The following is a 16,691-nucleotide window of genomic DNA, read 5'->3' on the forward strand; positions in this document are numbered from 1 at the left end:
TTAAAACAGGATATCTGTATAAGTTTACTTGTGCACAAGAGAGTGGCACACATACATTGGCATCTTATTGGTCACATTTTTCAAACTTAAGCTCTCAGTCAAAATGAGCTCACATATTGGGCGTCACATAATAGGGAGTAAATGCACTCTTCAAATAAGTGTGAAGGGGGAAGGCATTACGGTGATGTAGTGAATAATTCAAAAGGAAGGACATCTCCACCTCCACCATCAATCAGAGTCTACTCCAACACTTTCTGATCTACTGTTTTATGCACGGGGACCACTTAGACCGCTTAAGGGAGGAAAGGCACAGGGGAGAAATATATAACAGCCAAGATCCATTCACCTGCTTTCACTGGGAAGCTTTTGTGAAAATCTCACACTCCTCCCTTTGGTTTTGATAACTTCACGCCGAATAATTTGTGACTTAACAGATTTTTTATCCCATGGTGTTTGCAATCTCACCACCACACAAATGTTATTATTGTTTAGGGCTGTAACGATTAATCGCTACAGATTGTTTAGGGCTATAACGATAAATGCGTGTTTTCTTAATGAATGAATTTTAATAAATTACGGTAAAATCCCGGCACATCCAAAAGCCAGAGGGTGCTCTCATGTAGAAACTCCAATTGTGCCACAGAAGCACCAGTGGACTTTGGAATGAACGATCAATTTACTTCTCCTTTCTGTGTTTTTTGGCAGTCTGTAAAACGATAGCCACGAATTCTTGTTAATCTGTTTGTACAGTATATGGCACAAAAGCTTTTTTCCATTTATACTCGTTTTCCCCGTGTTTTTGCACTATACAACAATGGTGCCGCTCTGTCTTTTGCCACTCAGTGGGCGTAACCGCAGTCATTTTCACCGAAGGTGACATCACGTGCATACCCCTTTAATCCAGGAAATGTCTATAAGAATATTTGAAGAGTTTCGTTGCAAAACGAGATAACCACTGTTTTTTTAATTGTTCAGAAATCTCGTTTTTTGGTTGTGCATTCCAATTAATTTCAATTCAACTGCAGTTGTTTTGTTTTGATTTAAACCTTCATAACTTACAAAATACAGCTAAGTAGCATCATAAAACAAAATAATAACATGATAACATAATAATAAACACGTTTTCACAAAAATGTAAAAAAATGGATTTATCTCGTTTTGCAACGAAACTCTTCATTTATATTTCTGTTCTTCAAATGGTTGAATATTTTGAATGATTTTGTTTAACGAGTGTTGCTTTTTTAAATGCACGATAAGGACTTCTTACTGACCAAAACGCCATAGTACACGCACAAGCTGCGCATGAAACACAGAATCACAGCCTTGCGATTCAGAATCGATTTCAGACAGGCATTTTTAATGGGACATGCGACTTATCATCACAGGCCTATTATTGTTTCAAAATAATAAAAGAAAAATTCCCTAAACAGTTGTTTGATGTGCAGGTTGTATTTCAGCTTAAAATCACATTATTTATCAACCTCACACAATGCAGCCTATGCAGTGCTAAATTCATTGTTTTTAAATTATTTCTCAATAGTTGAACAAAATTACAAAAGCAGTCAATAAGGATCTTTTAATTTTTTTTTTTAATTAATGTATACATAATTTATAGTTTTCCACTGATGTATGGTTTGTTAGGATTTGACAATGTTTGACTGATATACAACAATTTAAAATTGTGCAATTCAATCTAAATATTAAGAAAATCGCCTTTTAAAGTTGTCCAAATGAAGTCCTTATTAAAGGGGAGGTTTAATGCTATTTCATGCATTCTGACTTACAGCGTTCCACCGACTGCGGAACGGCTGCGGATCCGCTGCGGAACGGCGGCGGAGTCAATTGGTTTCCATTTAAGTCAATGTGTGTATTTCCACTGACTGCGCTCCGAATCCGTCACAGCTCCGGCCATCCGCAGCCCTCCGGCACAAATACGCAGAGCTTCTATTTTTGACGGATGCCGGACAGCTTCGCAGGGCGGAGCCATGACTTTATCGCGTGATCATACCTGAATTCGCGAGAACTCGTGTTTTTTATTAAATCTTTGCAATACAAACATTACAAACACAAATAAAGCCATTAATACAGAAACAACAAATAATAGACAAGAACAGAGCCAGGGGGAGTTTCAAATAAATACATTAAAGATAGAGCACGAATAATGGTTTTAGCAGCCTTCTTATTTTTTAATTTTGGATGGATTTGATTTACTGCTCTGTCTACGCGAGATCTCGTGTTGTGATCTGGGGTGGTTTGTAAAAACGTCATAATTCAACGTCATAATGGGCAGAGACAGAACTAGGTATGGCGCGATCATCACGTGAATTTGCGAGACCTCATGGGTCCTCGTCACTTCAGAACGCAGCCGCTCTGCAACAATTATGGATCTGGTGGGTATTGACGGACGGCGGAGTGCGGAGCCTTAACGCAGCGGAGCTGATCTGCAGCCGCTCCGCAGTCGGTGGAAATCCAGGGAAAGAATTGAAGTCCTCATGTTAAACATAAGCACAGTGTCAAAAAAGCAGTTGAGCTTGTGACACAGTATTTCTGAGCCAAACTCACACCTCCTTTTCCCTACAAGTTTCGGAAAGTCAAGTGAGAGCGAAAACGTGCATTAGCATTGCTCCGTCGAGTAGAAGTCACCGTTATCACAGCACAGCACACGACAACTTTGTTTTAGCAAGATAGTTCGACAAAAGAAGTGTGTTTTTGGATGTAAGGAGAAGAAAAGGTTATTTAGCTTTCCCTGTCTTAAGACAACAGTGGATGCAGTTCGTTTTCCCCGGACAGCAACGTAATTGCGAATGAGTTTGTTTGTTCCCTGGCTGCATTTCGGAGAGGACTGCTTTACAAACAAGGCTCAGTTTGACGCCGGATTTTCCACTTTTTTACAACTATTGGAGCGGTCAAAACTTTAAAAAGACCCCGTTTAGGAGTCACATCCACCGGCTGTGGATGTGTAATTCAAAATCTTGCGTGTTTTGTTTGCAATCGCGCATTCGTGCATGTAATGTAAACAACACCAACAACAGCACTTTGTACTGCATTTACAACATTTACACCTTTTAAAACGGGCAAATGCAGTTAAAAAACTGGATTATGTTGCTTTTTTATTAAAATAGCGGATAAACAAGCAAGGATTAATTACCTGATAGAGACGTCCTGGTGTAATCGTTGCTGCTATTGTTCCTGTTCGTCCATTACTGACTAAGTATCGATTCTGGATCATATTTATGATATAAGGCTGGTTAAAGTTTTTTTAAAAGTTTGATTTCCATCTATGTCGGCTGTAAATCCTAAAGTAGTATCCGAAGCTGCGCGTACTCGTAACTCTTCAGCTCCGCCTACCGCACGCCTTCAAGTGTTCGACCTTTTTACGCCAAAAATCGGAAAGGCTGTTTTTTCTTTTATAAATCTGACAAAACGAAAGACTCTTTGGACATATGAATGATGAAATACTACTCTATATATAAGCAAGATTAACATTAGATTGGCAAAAACGTCTTGTGTTATGTCAGCTTTAATAAAGTTACATACCATACAATTTAACATATTACTTCAATGCATTCTTTGGCACCTTTAAGAGGGATGTTTATATTTTGGCATCTCATCAATGAAATTGCAATAATAATAACAATAGAATATAACAATACACAGTAATATGTTAATTTGTAGAATGTTACAAGAGGAATTTAAAGACGGTCATCATTTCTTTCCATTATCACATTTCTGCTTTGCTTGGAAGTGATCGGATGTCTTCCAGCATCTAGACTCTTGTCTCTGATTGATCGCTGTTGTCTGGCTCCTGGTACTGTCAGAGGTTCTTTGAAAGCTTAGAAGTCTCTGGGATCGGTCCAAAAGCCATTTTAGAGCCCAGCGTATCTGGGAAATACACTCTCCTTGTCATTTTCATGAAATATTCAGTTATGCTGTCCTCTCTGTGCAAGCTCAAACAGGTATTAAGCAATAGCACGATACCAAATGTTCATTTTTGATGAAGTTGCTGACCCTTATGAACTTAAAGGGATACTTCACCGATTTAGCATTCAGCTTTGTATCTGTAGAAACCCGGCAGTATTACTAAATGACCATGTTTCCCTCCCTCATTTCCCCCTGAGAGGAGAGATATCTGCATTTTGGTTCTGCAAAAAAGTCCTCCGATGATGTAATATGACGATTTTTGCATCATCGGAGGACTTTTTTGCAGAACCAAAATGCAGATATCTCTCCTCTCAGGGGGAAATGATGGAGGGAAACATGGTCTTTCAGTAATACTGCCGGGTTTCTACAGATACAAAGCTGAATGCTAAATCGGTGAAGTATCCCTTTAAGATGACCAATCTGAACAACAGTTAGTTTCAGCATCACTCACTGACTAAAACACTTTACAATGTACAGGTGCAGAGACGACAGACATTCACCATAATGGAAGATCTAACTTAGGATGTACAAAACTACATTTAATAAATGAGTAAGTCGACTTTGAAGTTATCTAATCCAACATTGTTTGGTCAAGAGCAACTGTGCAGGACTGTCAGCAATTGCCACAGAAGTAGAAACAACAAAAATACAGACCGCGGATATTAAGCCCAAACCAACCATTGTTTACAACACAACACAGACCTCGCCACGACGGTTTAGAGGAAAACTCGCTCTCTGACAGAGTTTACTGGTAGAGTAACTCTGCACTGTAAAAAATATTTGTTGATTCAACTTAAAAAAGAAAGTTACTTGGTTGCCTTCAAGTTTCGAGTTAATTCAACTTAAAAATATTAGTTAACTTTTTTTATAAATTGTTGTGTCAACTAATATGTATAGTTTAAATATTTAAGTAGAATTAAAAAATGTAAGTAGAATTAACAAAACATTTTAACTTACTACCAACTTTTTTACATTGGTAAATGTATGGTAATTAACCGAAATGACTGCGTATAATAGCCTAAGATACAGATCAGATTTTTAAACACCTTTGATTGTTCTATTAAATGATTCACTAAATGACAACTTGTTATAAGAGCTAGTTATCCACACCCAGACCAAATTTCTCACACAAGATTTCGTAAGCACACAATTTGTGGAGGCCGGAATGAACATGTTTCTCTCTTCAAAGGATTACGTACACACAAATCAAATCTCAGCTTTAAATACCTCTCAACGCTTTGAATACTCTAAGTTGCCAAAGTAAAAAAAAGCATTTATGAGATCATCTTATGTAAGAACTGTCTGTTTTATAGTGGCACATAATGTTGTTGACAACAGCTTTAGCAGGAAGGAACGTGCACCATATTGAGTTATTGATCTTTTCTGCACTGAGAGGAAGAAAAACAGGTGTTTACAAGACAAACTGCTTGGCTCTGGGATTCTGCTGAATGTGGTTGGCATGTGGACAGGGGAGTGAAACTTCTTGGACTTAAACCAGAAATCCCTGATTTTAACAAACTGTAAAATAACTGACTGTTTGTTAAAGAGACAGTTCACACAAAAATGAATGAGTCTTTTATTCACTTACCCTGTTTAAAAAAAAAGATCAAAACAACTTCAGGTATTACAAAAGTAATTCATATGACTTGTATGTTATATTCCAAGTCTTAAGCCGCATTCAAATTAGCAGCGAGTAGCAGAGCGCTGTGATCTCATTGATTTCAATGGAAGATTGGCGACTTCCGGCAACATGAGTGACAGTGACTGTTGGCTTCCGGATGGGGCGTGTCCAGTCGTGCGACAAAGTTGAGAAATGTATAACTTTATGCAAATCATGAAGGACTTTCAGGAGCGACTACCAATGAAAACAAAGCAGCGGAGTTCACGTCATCCGCCTCTAATCAGTTACTGGAGTGGACGTTTATGACAACCAGATAGAGAAATGCCCCTTTTGAAAGAGAGGAGCGACACACAGCGACAAAGTCACTTATAATGTGAATGTACCTTTAGATAGAGTGGTGTCCACATATTAGCTTTTTTTGCCTTTATTTTGACAGTGATTGAGGAGAGGACAGGAAAGTACAGGGAGGAAAGAGGGGTATGGGATCGGCAAATGACCACGAGCTGGGAATCGAACTCGTGTCTGCGAAAGTGCAAAAGCACCACATGATGGAGCACTGCCCACTACACCATCGGCTCCGACCACATATTAGCTTTAACATCAAATATGGCACCTTTGGCTTAGATTTGGGTTCAGTGGTGTACCAACATAACATTTTTGATTGTACATTTTAGTGCTTCGTAATGGGAAAGATTTTCAATAAAGGTACGTTTACATGCAAACAAATAATCGTTTGTAATCGTATTGATGGCTCAATCAGATTGAAAAGCCTTCATGCAAACACCTTAATCAATACGATTGAGGTCGATCGAATGCAATTTTTGATCGTATTGAAAGGGGTGGTGTAGTTCGATCTGTGATTCGATCATCAGAGAAAAGTATGCATGCAAACGCGTGAATCGTAGTATTTTCTTAATCGGATGCAAACATACATTGTGCACATGCACAGAAGAATTGTGCTTAAGTTTAAGTCTTATATTTACCTCTTATTTATGTATCACATGGTTCTTGTCACAGAAACATGCAATAGCAAGGCAATGGCAGCATGCATTATTAAGGGGACCTATTATGCAAAATCCAGTTTTACAAGGTGTTTGGATATAATGTGTGTTGGCAGTGTGAGAACACAACCACCATACGATGAAAAAAAAAACACCTGCTCCATTAAACCAAAGCAGTCTCATTAGACATGCTGTTTTGATTCTCTTATCAATGTGAGGTCACATTGATAACGCCCCGCCCACTAACAGTCCTGCATTACCATAGTTTCCACCCTCAGCGAGTTGTACTCTGTCTACTAGATACTATTGTCTCAGACTGTATTAATTAGATCTATTTTAAAGCAACCCTAAAGAGTTTTTGCTCTTTGCTCCCCCTACAGGTTGGAAGCGGAATTGTCCATTACCACTGTCTTAAATAATTTAGCCTACTGCAGCAAAGCTGGTTCTGATTGGATTGTAGGTCTGTCATAAAGTTTTCACTCGAACTACAGGACCGCAACCCGACGGTTGGAAACTTCTTTAGTGCGGTTTTGGCCGATAGAGGGCTGCAAAGCGAATGTGAAAGTGCCGTTCACCCTGTTTCGAGTGGATAAACGACTGAAACTTTTTTGGAAACATTATTTTAAGGTAAAAAAACTCTTTGGTGTTGCTTTAACTGAAAGCACTTACTGTTTGTTTGTAAGAAAGTGAGTAGCTGTAACTCATTTGCATTTAAAGGTACAGACACTAAAACAGCACATTTTTGCTCCCATCCAAATAGGGGCATTTTGGACATACTATAACAAATTATCTGTGGGGTACTTTGAGCTGAAACTTCACAGACACATTCTGGGCACACCTGAGACTTATATTACATCTTGTAAAAAGGCCACAATAGGTGAAGTTAATGGGGTCTTTCATAACATAACATAAAGGAATAAAATAGTGTAGTGCCTTTCGAAAAGTATGTTTTCTTCGACTATATCTGAAAACTTCTTAATAACAACTTTCTCCAACGCAACTTTGACTTTGTACATTTATGAAGCGTGAACTCGAAGAGAGATGCTGCGCACTGCATTGCCAAGTCCTCTGGTGCTTTTTGAGTACTTGGTATTATAAATGACCATCTGCTTTTGTTATGTAAAAACCTGCTGTGACATTCTGCCCAACACCTGCTTTTGTTTTCCACAGAAGAAAGTAATACATGCTTGGAACAACGTGATGAGTAAACGATGACACAATTTTAATTTTTGAGTTTACCATCCCTTTAACACAGCATGACAAACTTATCCTGTCTGCGTGAAGCCAAACGCCAACTGTTCCTCCCACATGCAAAGACAGTGAAAAGAATCAAAAACAAGGAAACAGGAAGCTTAGTTTAACGGTTAAGATAACTTGATCACAGCCCTGCTGGTTGTGTACGTGTGTACAACATGCAATGCCAACATAAAGTGTGTGCATCTTTGCACCATGCGCACACCCACACTCTGAAACATACAGTATTGGTTAAATATTAGTAAAAAGTTTTTTCTTAGCTTGATAAATATCCCGTATTACCTCATGTATTTGTGTGCGCATGTTTCTGAACTTGTCTAGGCATGTGTGGTAAAAACAGTCTTTGTGTTTGCATTGTTGTTCAGTGTTATCCCAGTCTAGAGTTTCTTTGAAATGTTGGAAACAGGATGAGACATGCTCTTCAACTTTTTTGTGACGTTGTCGCAATCACAGGCTGAGAAACGTTAACATTTTGACACATTGAAACTGCAACCAACTGGTAATAAAGTGTTTGCACGTGTTTTAACATGGAGGTTTGTTGTGTAAAAAATAAAAATATAATTTAGACTGATTATAAATTAACGTAAATTTTTTCAAAAGGCGATTAACTGAGAAATAAATATTTCTGTTATGCAAACTATTTGCACTCCTAACATGCATTACTGTTCCTGTGGCTACGGTGATAAATGTGTGTGAAGACATGACATATAATATCATTGCACTTTACATTCCACATGTTTCTGTGTGTTGAGTTATCTCATGAAGTTAGATACTATTACTAATAATAATGCTAAATATTTTGTGTATCTAACAGTATGCATGCTTTTATTTAGGTAAAACACTGATAGTTTTAATCTATCTGCTTTTATAAAGGAACAACAAATATTTGAATCCACCATAAATCTACAATAAATCTGAAATGAAGGGAGACTCACCATTTTTTAAGTTTCCTCTTGTGTGTCTTTTCTGTGTATATTAAGTGTCCAGGGTCTGCTCATAAGGAGAAATGTGGAGAACTGGAGCTTCTTCAATATCCTCTTGCATGTTCTTTCCTTCTTGTGTGATGTGGGTTGAGTCTCTCCTGACTACCATGATGTGGGTGTTTTGTATAACCCTCCCTCTCATTTTTCTATTACATATAATGCCTCGCTGTTTCGACGCCGGTCCTGCTTCAGACATATCAGTTCCCAGTTGTTTCCAAGAACTGCACAAGCCTGTTTTCGCTTGGATTTTTGATCCAAGATTCACTGAATCTTTTTGACATTTTTGGAACTGTTATAATGATACCCCATCCCACCTGCCACACACACACACACACACACACACACACACACACACGCACACACACACACACACACACACACACACACACACACACACACACACACACACACGCGCACAAACCTGCTGCGTTGACTTCTGTCATAGCATGCCATGAGTGATTCCTCATAAGATCAGGAGCACTTATTCTACTGAAAGGGAAACTTCAGCCAAATATTAAAATTACCCCATGAAGCCATCGGAGGTACACGTCCATCATCTTTCAGATGAACATATTTGGAGTTATTTTAGTAAATGTCCTTGCTTTCCAAGCTTTATAACAATAGAAAACAGGAATCAGGGAACATCCTCCAAAAAGTGCATTCATCCTTCACACAAGTAATCCACACGGCTCCAATAGTCTTTTGCCAGTATCCGATGTGATTTTGTAAGAAAAATATCCAAATTTGAAACTTTATAAACTATAATTACTAGCTTCCGGTAATGCCAAGTTCAGTCTGCACGTTTTTAGCCCTGATTTTGACTTGCCGACAGGTTTTGAGAAATCGTCGACAAATGTCCGAAATCACAGACAAATCAATGCCCGTGCACGCAAGTGATAATCACACAGTGTGAATTATCTAATGCTGCGTTTACACCAGTCGCGGTAGAGGCGTGAAGCGCGAGTGATTTCAATGTAAAGTGAAGACGCGTTGACGTGTGTCTGGAGGTCTCGCGGCGTCGATGAGGCATTTGGCGCGGTGCGGAATACGCGATTCCGCCTCATTTGCACATCTACTTCACGCGAATGGCACGAATTGAGCGCCTGGCGCATTACGCGCAAATGGTGCGTGTTGTGCATTTTGCGTTTAACGCGAATTGGTAGCTGACACCCGAGTTGAAAAATTTGAACTTTGGCGGGATTTTGCGCCGCTTTAACCAATCAGGAGCCTGCTTGCTGATGCGGCGGCAGCACCGCCCGGGTCACTCATTCAACCTGAAGAAATGCTTGATATTGTCCGTGAGCAGTCACCCCGAGCTATACGACACAAGTTCTTATTTCTATAGAGACAGGAATAAAAAGGACCTCGCTTGGAAGAGTGTCAGTGAGGCTATCGGGCAACCTGGTAAGTTGTGATACACATTTCACTTTTGAGTCACGTGACGTTTATCGACACGCGCTGTTTATTTTCCCCCTATAGTAAGGTTACCAAATACAAACCGGTAACTCTTTCGATAAATGCAGTCAACATCAGTCATCTTGCAAACAGACAACCACATAGCACTTACCCCTCCCACAAGAAGCGGATTTTGCCTCTGACACGCATCAAATGCTTGTTTTTTCCACGCGTCTACTTCGTTCTAGATGCGCGAATGCATTCAAACTGTTCAAGCGGCAAACTAGGCGCGGTAGATGTGATTTTGACGCCTGAAATGTGGTTGGTGTAAACGCAGCATAAGACGCGTTCTGAGAGAATCGCAGACGAGTTGCCGACACCTTTGAGATATCTGGCATGCTAGATATCTGAACCTGTCAGCAATTCAAAATCATGCCGTGTGAAATGTGTTTTGACTGAAAATAACATCGGCGATGACCTACAGCCAATGAGAGAGCAACATACAGGACAGCTGGGCCGTTTCTCAATATGCGTTCTTGTCTGTACTTGTGTTCTTGTGGACTTGTGAAACGTCATCAGTCGCGGACAAAGTACTGTTCCAAATCAGAGTTCGCATCAAGCCCAAGTTCACATAAAATCCTTCGGTCTTGCACGCGTGACCTTGCGTTTTTTCTTTTGCGTCACTTCTCGCGTGCGTTTGGTAGTGAGACGTACTTTGCGACCGGGAAAAAGTTGTTGGCGATTCTTCTTAGGGTAAAGTCATGCAGTATGAAAACACCTGTCGCTAATCCATCATGCAGTCTGAAACAGCAGCGACTGAACGCTACCCCAGATAATCACGCAGTGTGAAAACATCTTTGACCCGACTAGTTTGAAATCATCATGCAGTCTGAACTCGGCATAACGGTGCTATGTTGTTTGTATTATGTTTTTATATTGACCAAATTAAATATGTTAATGTATCCTTCGCGCTCTATGGCAGGCAGGGTGGACAGATAATTACTCAACATGTTTAATCTGAGTGATTTCATTTCAAGTTATTTACGCCTGCCGGCTGTGTACGAACGTTGCTTTGTTCCGCTATTTTGAATGGAAGTCAATGGAAGGTCTAGTCTGTTTCCCCCAAAAGTGGGCGTGAACCTGTTCAGAGACATTCTATGACGTTGCGCCGGTTGTGTGTATGAAAATGCATTTACAAATGTACACTGGCTGTGGTACTCTAAAAATAAAAGGTTTGCAGGTCTGCTGCCTTTTATGCATCATTGTAAACATTATTTTGAACAGGCACAGATCAGCCTTAATTCAGCCGTGTATAGATGCCTTATTTTCCTGTTTCTTGTGAATTTTTACGTGAGCTACATGACAATTGAACTAAAACACTGGAATCTCTGCAGAATCCTTTTTAGGTGAAATTACATCTGCAGTACATGAGAGCCGTGATGGTCAGGAGTCATATTATACTGCTCGCTTCCCTTGGGCCCTATAATGGGGCCATTACGGCCCTTTAGTCCAATGCCATCTATTATAACTGTGACTTCAACATCCTTATAATTCAAATGTATTAATATTACCATGAACAATTATGAAGAAAAATTAACATGGGGTTGAAATTGACATTTGTGTAAATGGATGAATATTATCAGAAGTCTGTTTCAATATGACGCCATATTTCTTCCAGCCTTGGTCGCACTTTCCGCTCGCAGAGTTTTGTTTATTTTCGGCCTTTGACGTCAAAAGCAAAAGATATGCGAAGTGCTTCCTCCCTTTCGAATTTTGATGAACTGATATGTCAGTGCAGTCAGCTTTTGTTTTACTATTTGCATTTAGCTGTATTTGTACCTTCTGTCTGTGAATATTTCTGAGTAGATCAGTGACCATGAGAGCTTCTAGAATAGTAAATACTCGTTTTCTAAGCCTTGCCTCTCCATTTAGATATTACAGGTATATTGTGAATTACAAAAAACATGCACATTTCATTGCTACTGAACAAGAATGAATTAGTTATGTGGGAATACATTTGTTGCACATTAAGAGAATTAATGGTGCGTTCTGCCGTTAAGTGGCAGGATGTGATAACTTCATTGTATTAAACAGATGCAGAACTCTTCTCTTGTGCCACTCACGTGATGTTATTTATTCATTTTTCGATGTGTCCTTTGATAAAAATGTCAAGTGTTGTGTTTTCACTCCTTCTCTTATCGTTCCCTCCATACTCGGTTTTTGCTCTCTTGGCTTGTAGATATGCAACAGAGCGACTGAATTAATGATCAGTGTTGGTAGAAATGAAGTTTAGTTTCTAATGCAGTGTTAATCTAAAAAGACAGAACATGTGCATACTTGTGCATTCATACTCAAATGAATAAACGTGATTGTAACTGAATCCCAGCCCATATTGTGGCACTGTTAAAACATTGCTTAGGCATGTTAACAACCAACCCAGTTACATACCAAATACTTGTACAAGCTTAGGTTAAATTATAACCTAATGGGTTGGGTTCGTTCCTTTTTAACCAAATTCTGGGTTTAAAATAACTCTTTTTTTAGAGACTAAAATATTGCTGCGTCATTGCTACTTTGTAGAGTCAAATCTCTATAAATAGGCAAATTTGCAAATAGTATAAATACCTCATAAATTCATGAGGGGGTGCTTTGTTGGTTTGGGGATCATGTGAACTGGTAGACCAGCTTGACACAGCCACATCTTATGGTGCATTCACACCAGCCGCGGTAGAGGCGGCCAAAACTTGCTAATCGCGTGTAGTTGAACGCTTGAACATTTTGGGCCCTATCTTGCACCCAGCGCAATTTACTTTGTCAGTGACGCATGTATCATTCGTATTTTGCACCGGCGCACAGCGGGTTTTTGCCTCCACAGACGCACGTCGGCAAACTAGGGAATGAACTTGCGCTCCCTGGGTGGTTCAGCGCAAAAAAGGAGGCGTGTTCCGGTGCAAACCATCCCTGATGCTATTTTGCAGTTTCAAAAAACAATTGCGCCATTGACCACAAAAAACTGGTCCAAAGTCAGTGGCGCGTTGCGCGTAGTTCATTATGCTATTTTAAGGGCGCATGCTTGACCATAATGTATAGCGTGCACAACGCGCACACACTTTGCTTATCTAATCTACACAGATGCAACAGTTATTTTTGCAAATCATAAATTGCTACAATAAAAATATTAACACATGATATAAGGGAAATCATTGTGGTGAGCATTGTGGTGATAGTTTTTATTTATTGTGTGGCTGCGTTAAAAAATTATCATGCAAATAACGATTAAAATATTTTCATAAGATTTTTGTGTGGCTGTATTACGTTTATTTTATGTAAATAATAATTAAAATGTTTTCATAAGAAACCTTAATGTATGTGAACTTGATTTGTAAGTGTACTTTGGGGTTGGACTGCTTGCGTTTCTTGGCTTTCAGCTGTGAGGGTGGTCGCAGTGATGTCCTCTGCTGGCGTCCTGTGTAGAGGCAGATCCACCTCACGTTACACGGCGTGCCCGATTTATGCTGGCAAGCTTGGGATTCCCCCGTCTCCTGACATCATTATAGCGCTTGTGGCGCAACGTCCTGGGGAAGCCAGCTGATGAGACAATTGTGGCTATTTCCTCTCACGCCTGTTTAACTGACGCTGATTTGGGTGGGTTTCTTCTATCCCCATACAAAACAACTTCTCTGTCTTTGACTGCTCTTACAAGAACGTCGGTCTCCTCGGCTGTGAACCGCTCCTGGCGTGCGCCTGGTAAATCCGTCATAATAATAGCAACCCGCAATGGAACTTGCGCCCTTGCGTTTAAAGGGAATGTTAGATGACGTTCTGATTGGTTTATTTGACGTTACGCCCAAACCACACCTATGAATAATGAACCTACTTCATGCCTGGCGCAAGAGTTATTTCTCCCGCCGGGAAAATAGCAACAGCGCCCAAGATCCGCCCAAAAAGTCACTTGCGCTTTGCGCTTCGCAGTTGCTATTCAGATCGTTTAAATAGGACCCTTTGAGTTTACTGTGAAAGCCGCGCATTTCATTCTAGTCATTCGAGACATTCATGAGAAAATTTGCATCATGTGAGGGGCTTCTGCGACTCTGCTGAGAATCTGCTCGCTTCCTGTAATCACGTCAGTACTACAGCAAGGTCCTGATTGGTTAACGTGCCGTGGAAATCCGCCGAAGTTCAGATTTTTCAACTACCGCGCCACAGGATGCCTAATCGTGTCTTTGCATTGACTTACTGTAACATGTAAATCATCTGCGCTTGCACTTTGGAGTGGGATTTGTTTGATGGGAGTCTTTATTTTTGATGTTCTGGGTGAAAACACTACTCACTTAACGTGTTAAAATTCTGTCATAATTTTTTCACTCTCAAATTTTTACAAATGTCTTTGTTGCGATGAACACGAAGGAAAATTTTATAATAACACATTAACCAAATAAATAATTATATAAAATTGCGTAACTATTTAAAATTGCATGCTACGTTTAATTGCATGAACGTAAAGCACGTTTCCAGTTAAAGAGCACTTATTTCATTACTTAAAAATAATGTTACTTTGTGTATTTCGTATAATACAATGTGTTCATGTGGTTTATGGTTAAAAAACACATTATTTTCCACATACCGTACATTTTTGTTGCTCTAGATTTCATTATTTTCCTGAAACGCACTGATTGTGTATAAAACTCATTGATTTGAAAAGCTCTGTGTCCCTGATTGGCCAGCTAATCTGTACGTTGTGATTGGCCTGAATAACTCTGACGTCAGCCGGAAATGTGACGCTTTTTACTATGTTTGAAAGATTCGCTCGCAATGCTAACAGGATTTAACTTACAGGCTGTGAGTCCAAGCGGGAGGAATTATGATAATGGCGGTCTTGTCCACATCACCAATCCCAGGAAATAAACGGTTGCCTACATTTCATATGTTAGTTGCTCTTTAACAATTGAGTATGAAACATAGCTTCAGTTGTACTTCTACATGCTGTTTTTGTCAAAATGTCTCGGTCTGGTTTAGTACCTTTATTGGATCAATAGTTTACAGCTGACCTCAGCTATGTCAATCCACTTACAAAACCCCTTAGGGACAGTTTTGTTCTCAGCAGTAGCCAACATGTACATTATGGAAGTCATGTAGGAACTTGTAACAGCAACGAAGAAGGGGAATGCTTAACTTTCTTTAATTATCATTTTAAGTATTATATTTACTTAGTTTTTACTTATTTACAGTATATAAGTCTACGATTAATTATGTTACACAATTTTTTTAAGACACTAAATCAAAGCAGATGTCCACGTTCAGAAGTGTGTGTAACCATTGTCATTGGCTCAACTCATACCCATCTGTTCTCTCTCACATGTGCACATCACAGTGTCGGATAAGAGAAGGACGTGACCCCTGGTCACTTCTACTCAATACTTTACAAAAACATCTATGCTCCTGACCACATCCTTTTGCTCAAGCAACCCAATGGGAGCCAAAGGCCGCATCAGGTCAAATAACTGCTGATCTGGAACCAGTGTGACTCTCCTGGAGACAGATTCTAAAAGACCTTTAGCACTGCCAAATTCAATTAAAGTGTGTGCTGTCAGACTGAGTTTGAGACGGCTCATTCATTGCAAGCTGAGAAGATCAACAGTGATCATTGATCAAAGATCCAGACAGAGCGTGTGAGCTGACATTGAGAGTTATACTAAAGACCTGTTATTTTAATAAAGTGATTTTACACATCCTTTACAAATGTAATAACCTGCACCAATCAATCTTCTGCTAAAGTAACATGTTGGAAGGCGTATAAAAATAGGTCTGGATAGTAGATTGTTTCTTATTTAGATAAATCAGGGCCCCTATGTCAGCTTGCGATACAACAAAAACTTTTCCTCTAATGTGCCTTAAGAGTTTAATCTGCATGATTAAAGGTAGGGTAACAGATTTGATCCTAAAAATGTTTAGTTATGCTGGTTAAAAGTCTGCTCACATCCTGATAGCAATCACTGTGTTAAGTTGTTTAAATGTATTTGTAGAAATGTATGTCATCTGTGAAAGGTTTAGGACCAAAAAATGTTCAACCAATCATAGATTTCGGTCCGAACGGACGTTTACTTTTTTGTCCCTCATACGTAAGCGTATGCCCACCGCGCAGCGAGTCCACGCAGACACCATACGTCATCGGCGCATTCACGTGCGCTCACCTCCTGTCTGTAAACAGTGAGAATGGCAAACTTTTCTGCTGAATTGACAACCTACACAGGAGGCACAAAACGAAAGACATGTTTTATAACAACAACAGCAGCAAAAACTGCCTGGATCAGCAAAGAGCAAAAACCCAAATGAACATCGCTAACTTTACTGCTTTACCACGAGATGCAACCAGCTGCATGAGGCAAAGGGTCTGAAAGAGTTGTTGCACTGTTTATTTTGGTACGGTAGGTACGCGATATGTTTGTATTGAGATGGATTCAGATATTCTACTTTGATGAAACGTTGTGTTGCTTATGAAATTTGTGTTCGTTTACG

At 39.6% G+C, this 16,691-nt stretch overlaps 1 protein-coding gene and 1 long non-coding RNA gene across 4 annotated transcripts in view; one reads left to right on the forward strand and one right to left on the reverse strand.

Moving 5' to 3' along the window:
• The window catches only part of lzts1 (leucine zipper, putative tumor suppressor 1), a 28,556-nt gene extending 19,470 nt beyond the window's left edge, over positions 1 to 9,086 (reverse strand). The window contains exon 1 of one of the 2 annotated variants that reach the window (XM_055168885.2): positions 8,733 to 9,086. In XM_055168885.2, the coding sequence (XP_055024860.2) occupies positions 8,733 to 8,735 (3 nt within the window). In that variant the 5' untranslated portion in view covers positions 8,736 to 9,086. The remainder of the gene's footprint in view (positions 1 to 8,732) is intronic. The other variant, XM_055168883.2, reaches the window with a different exon arrangement.
• Positions 1 to 16,691, forward strand: part of LOC141363840 (uncharacterized) — a 169,725-nt gene that overhangs the window by 22,957 nt on the left and 130,077 nt on the right. The window lies entirely within an intron of this gene.

Source organism: Misgurnus anguillicaudatus, chromosome 5, assembly GCF_027580225.2.
Source record: "Misgurnus anguillicaudatus chromosome 5, ASM2758022v2, whole genome shotgun sequence".
In the NCBI taxonomy this organism is placed as follows: Eukaryota; Metazoa; Chordata; class Actinopteri; order Cypriniformes; family Cobitidae; genus Misgurnus; species Misgurnus anguillicaudatus.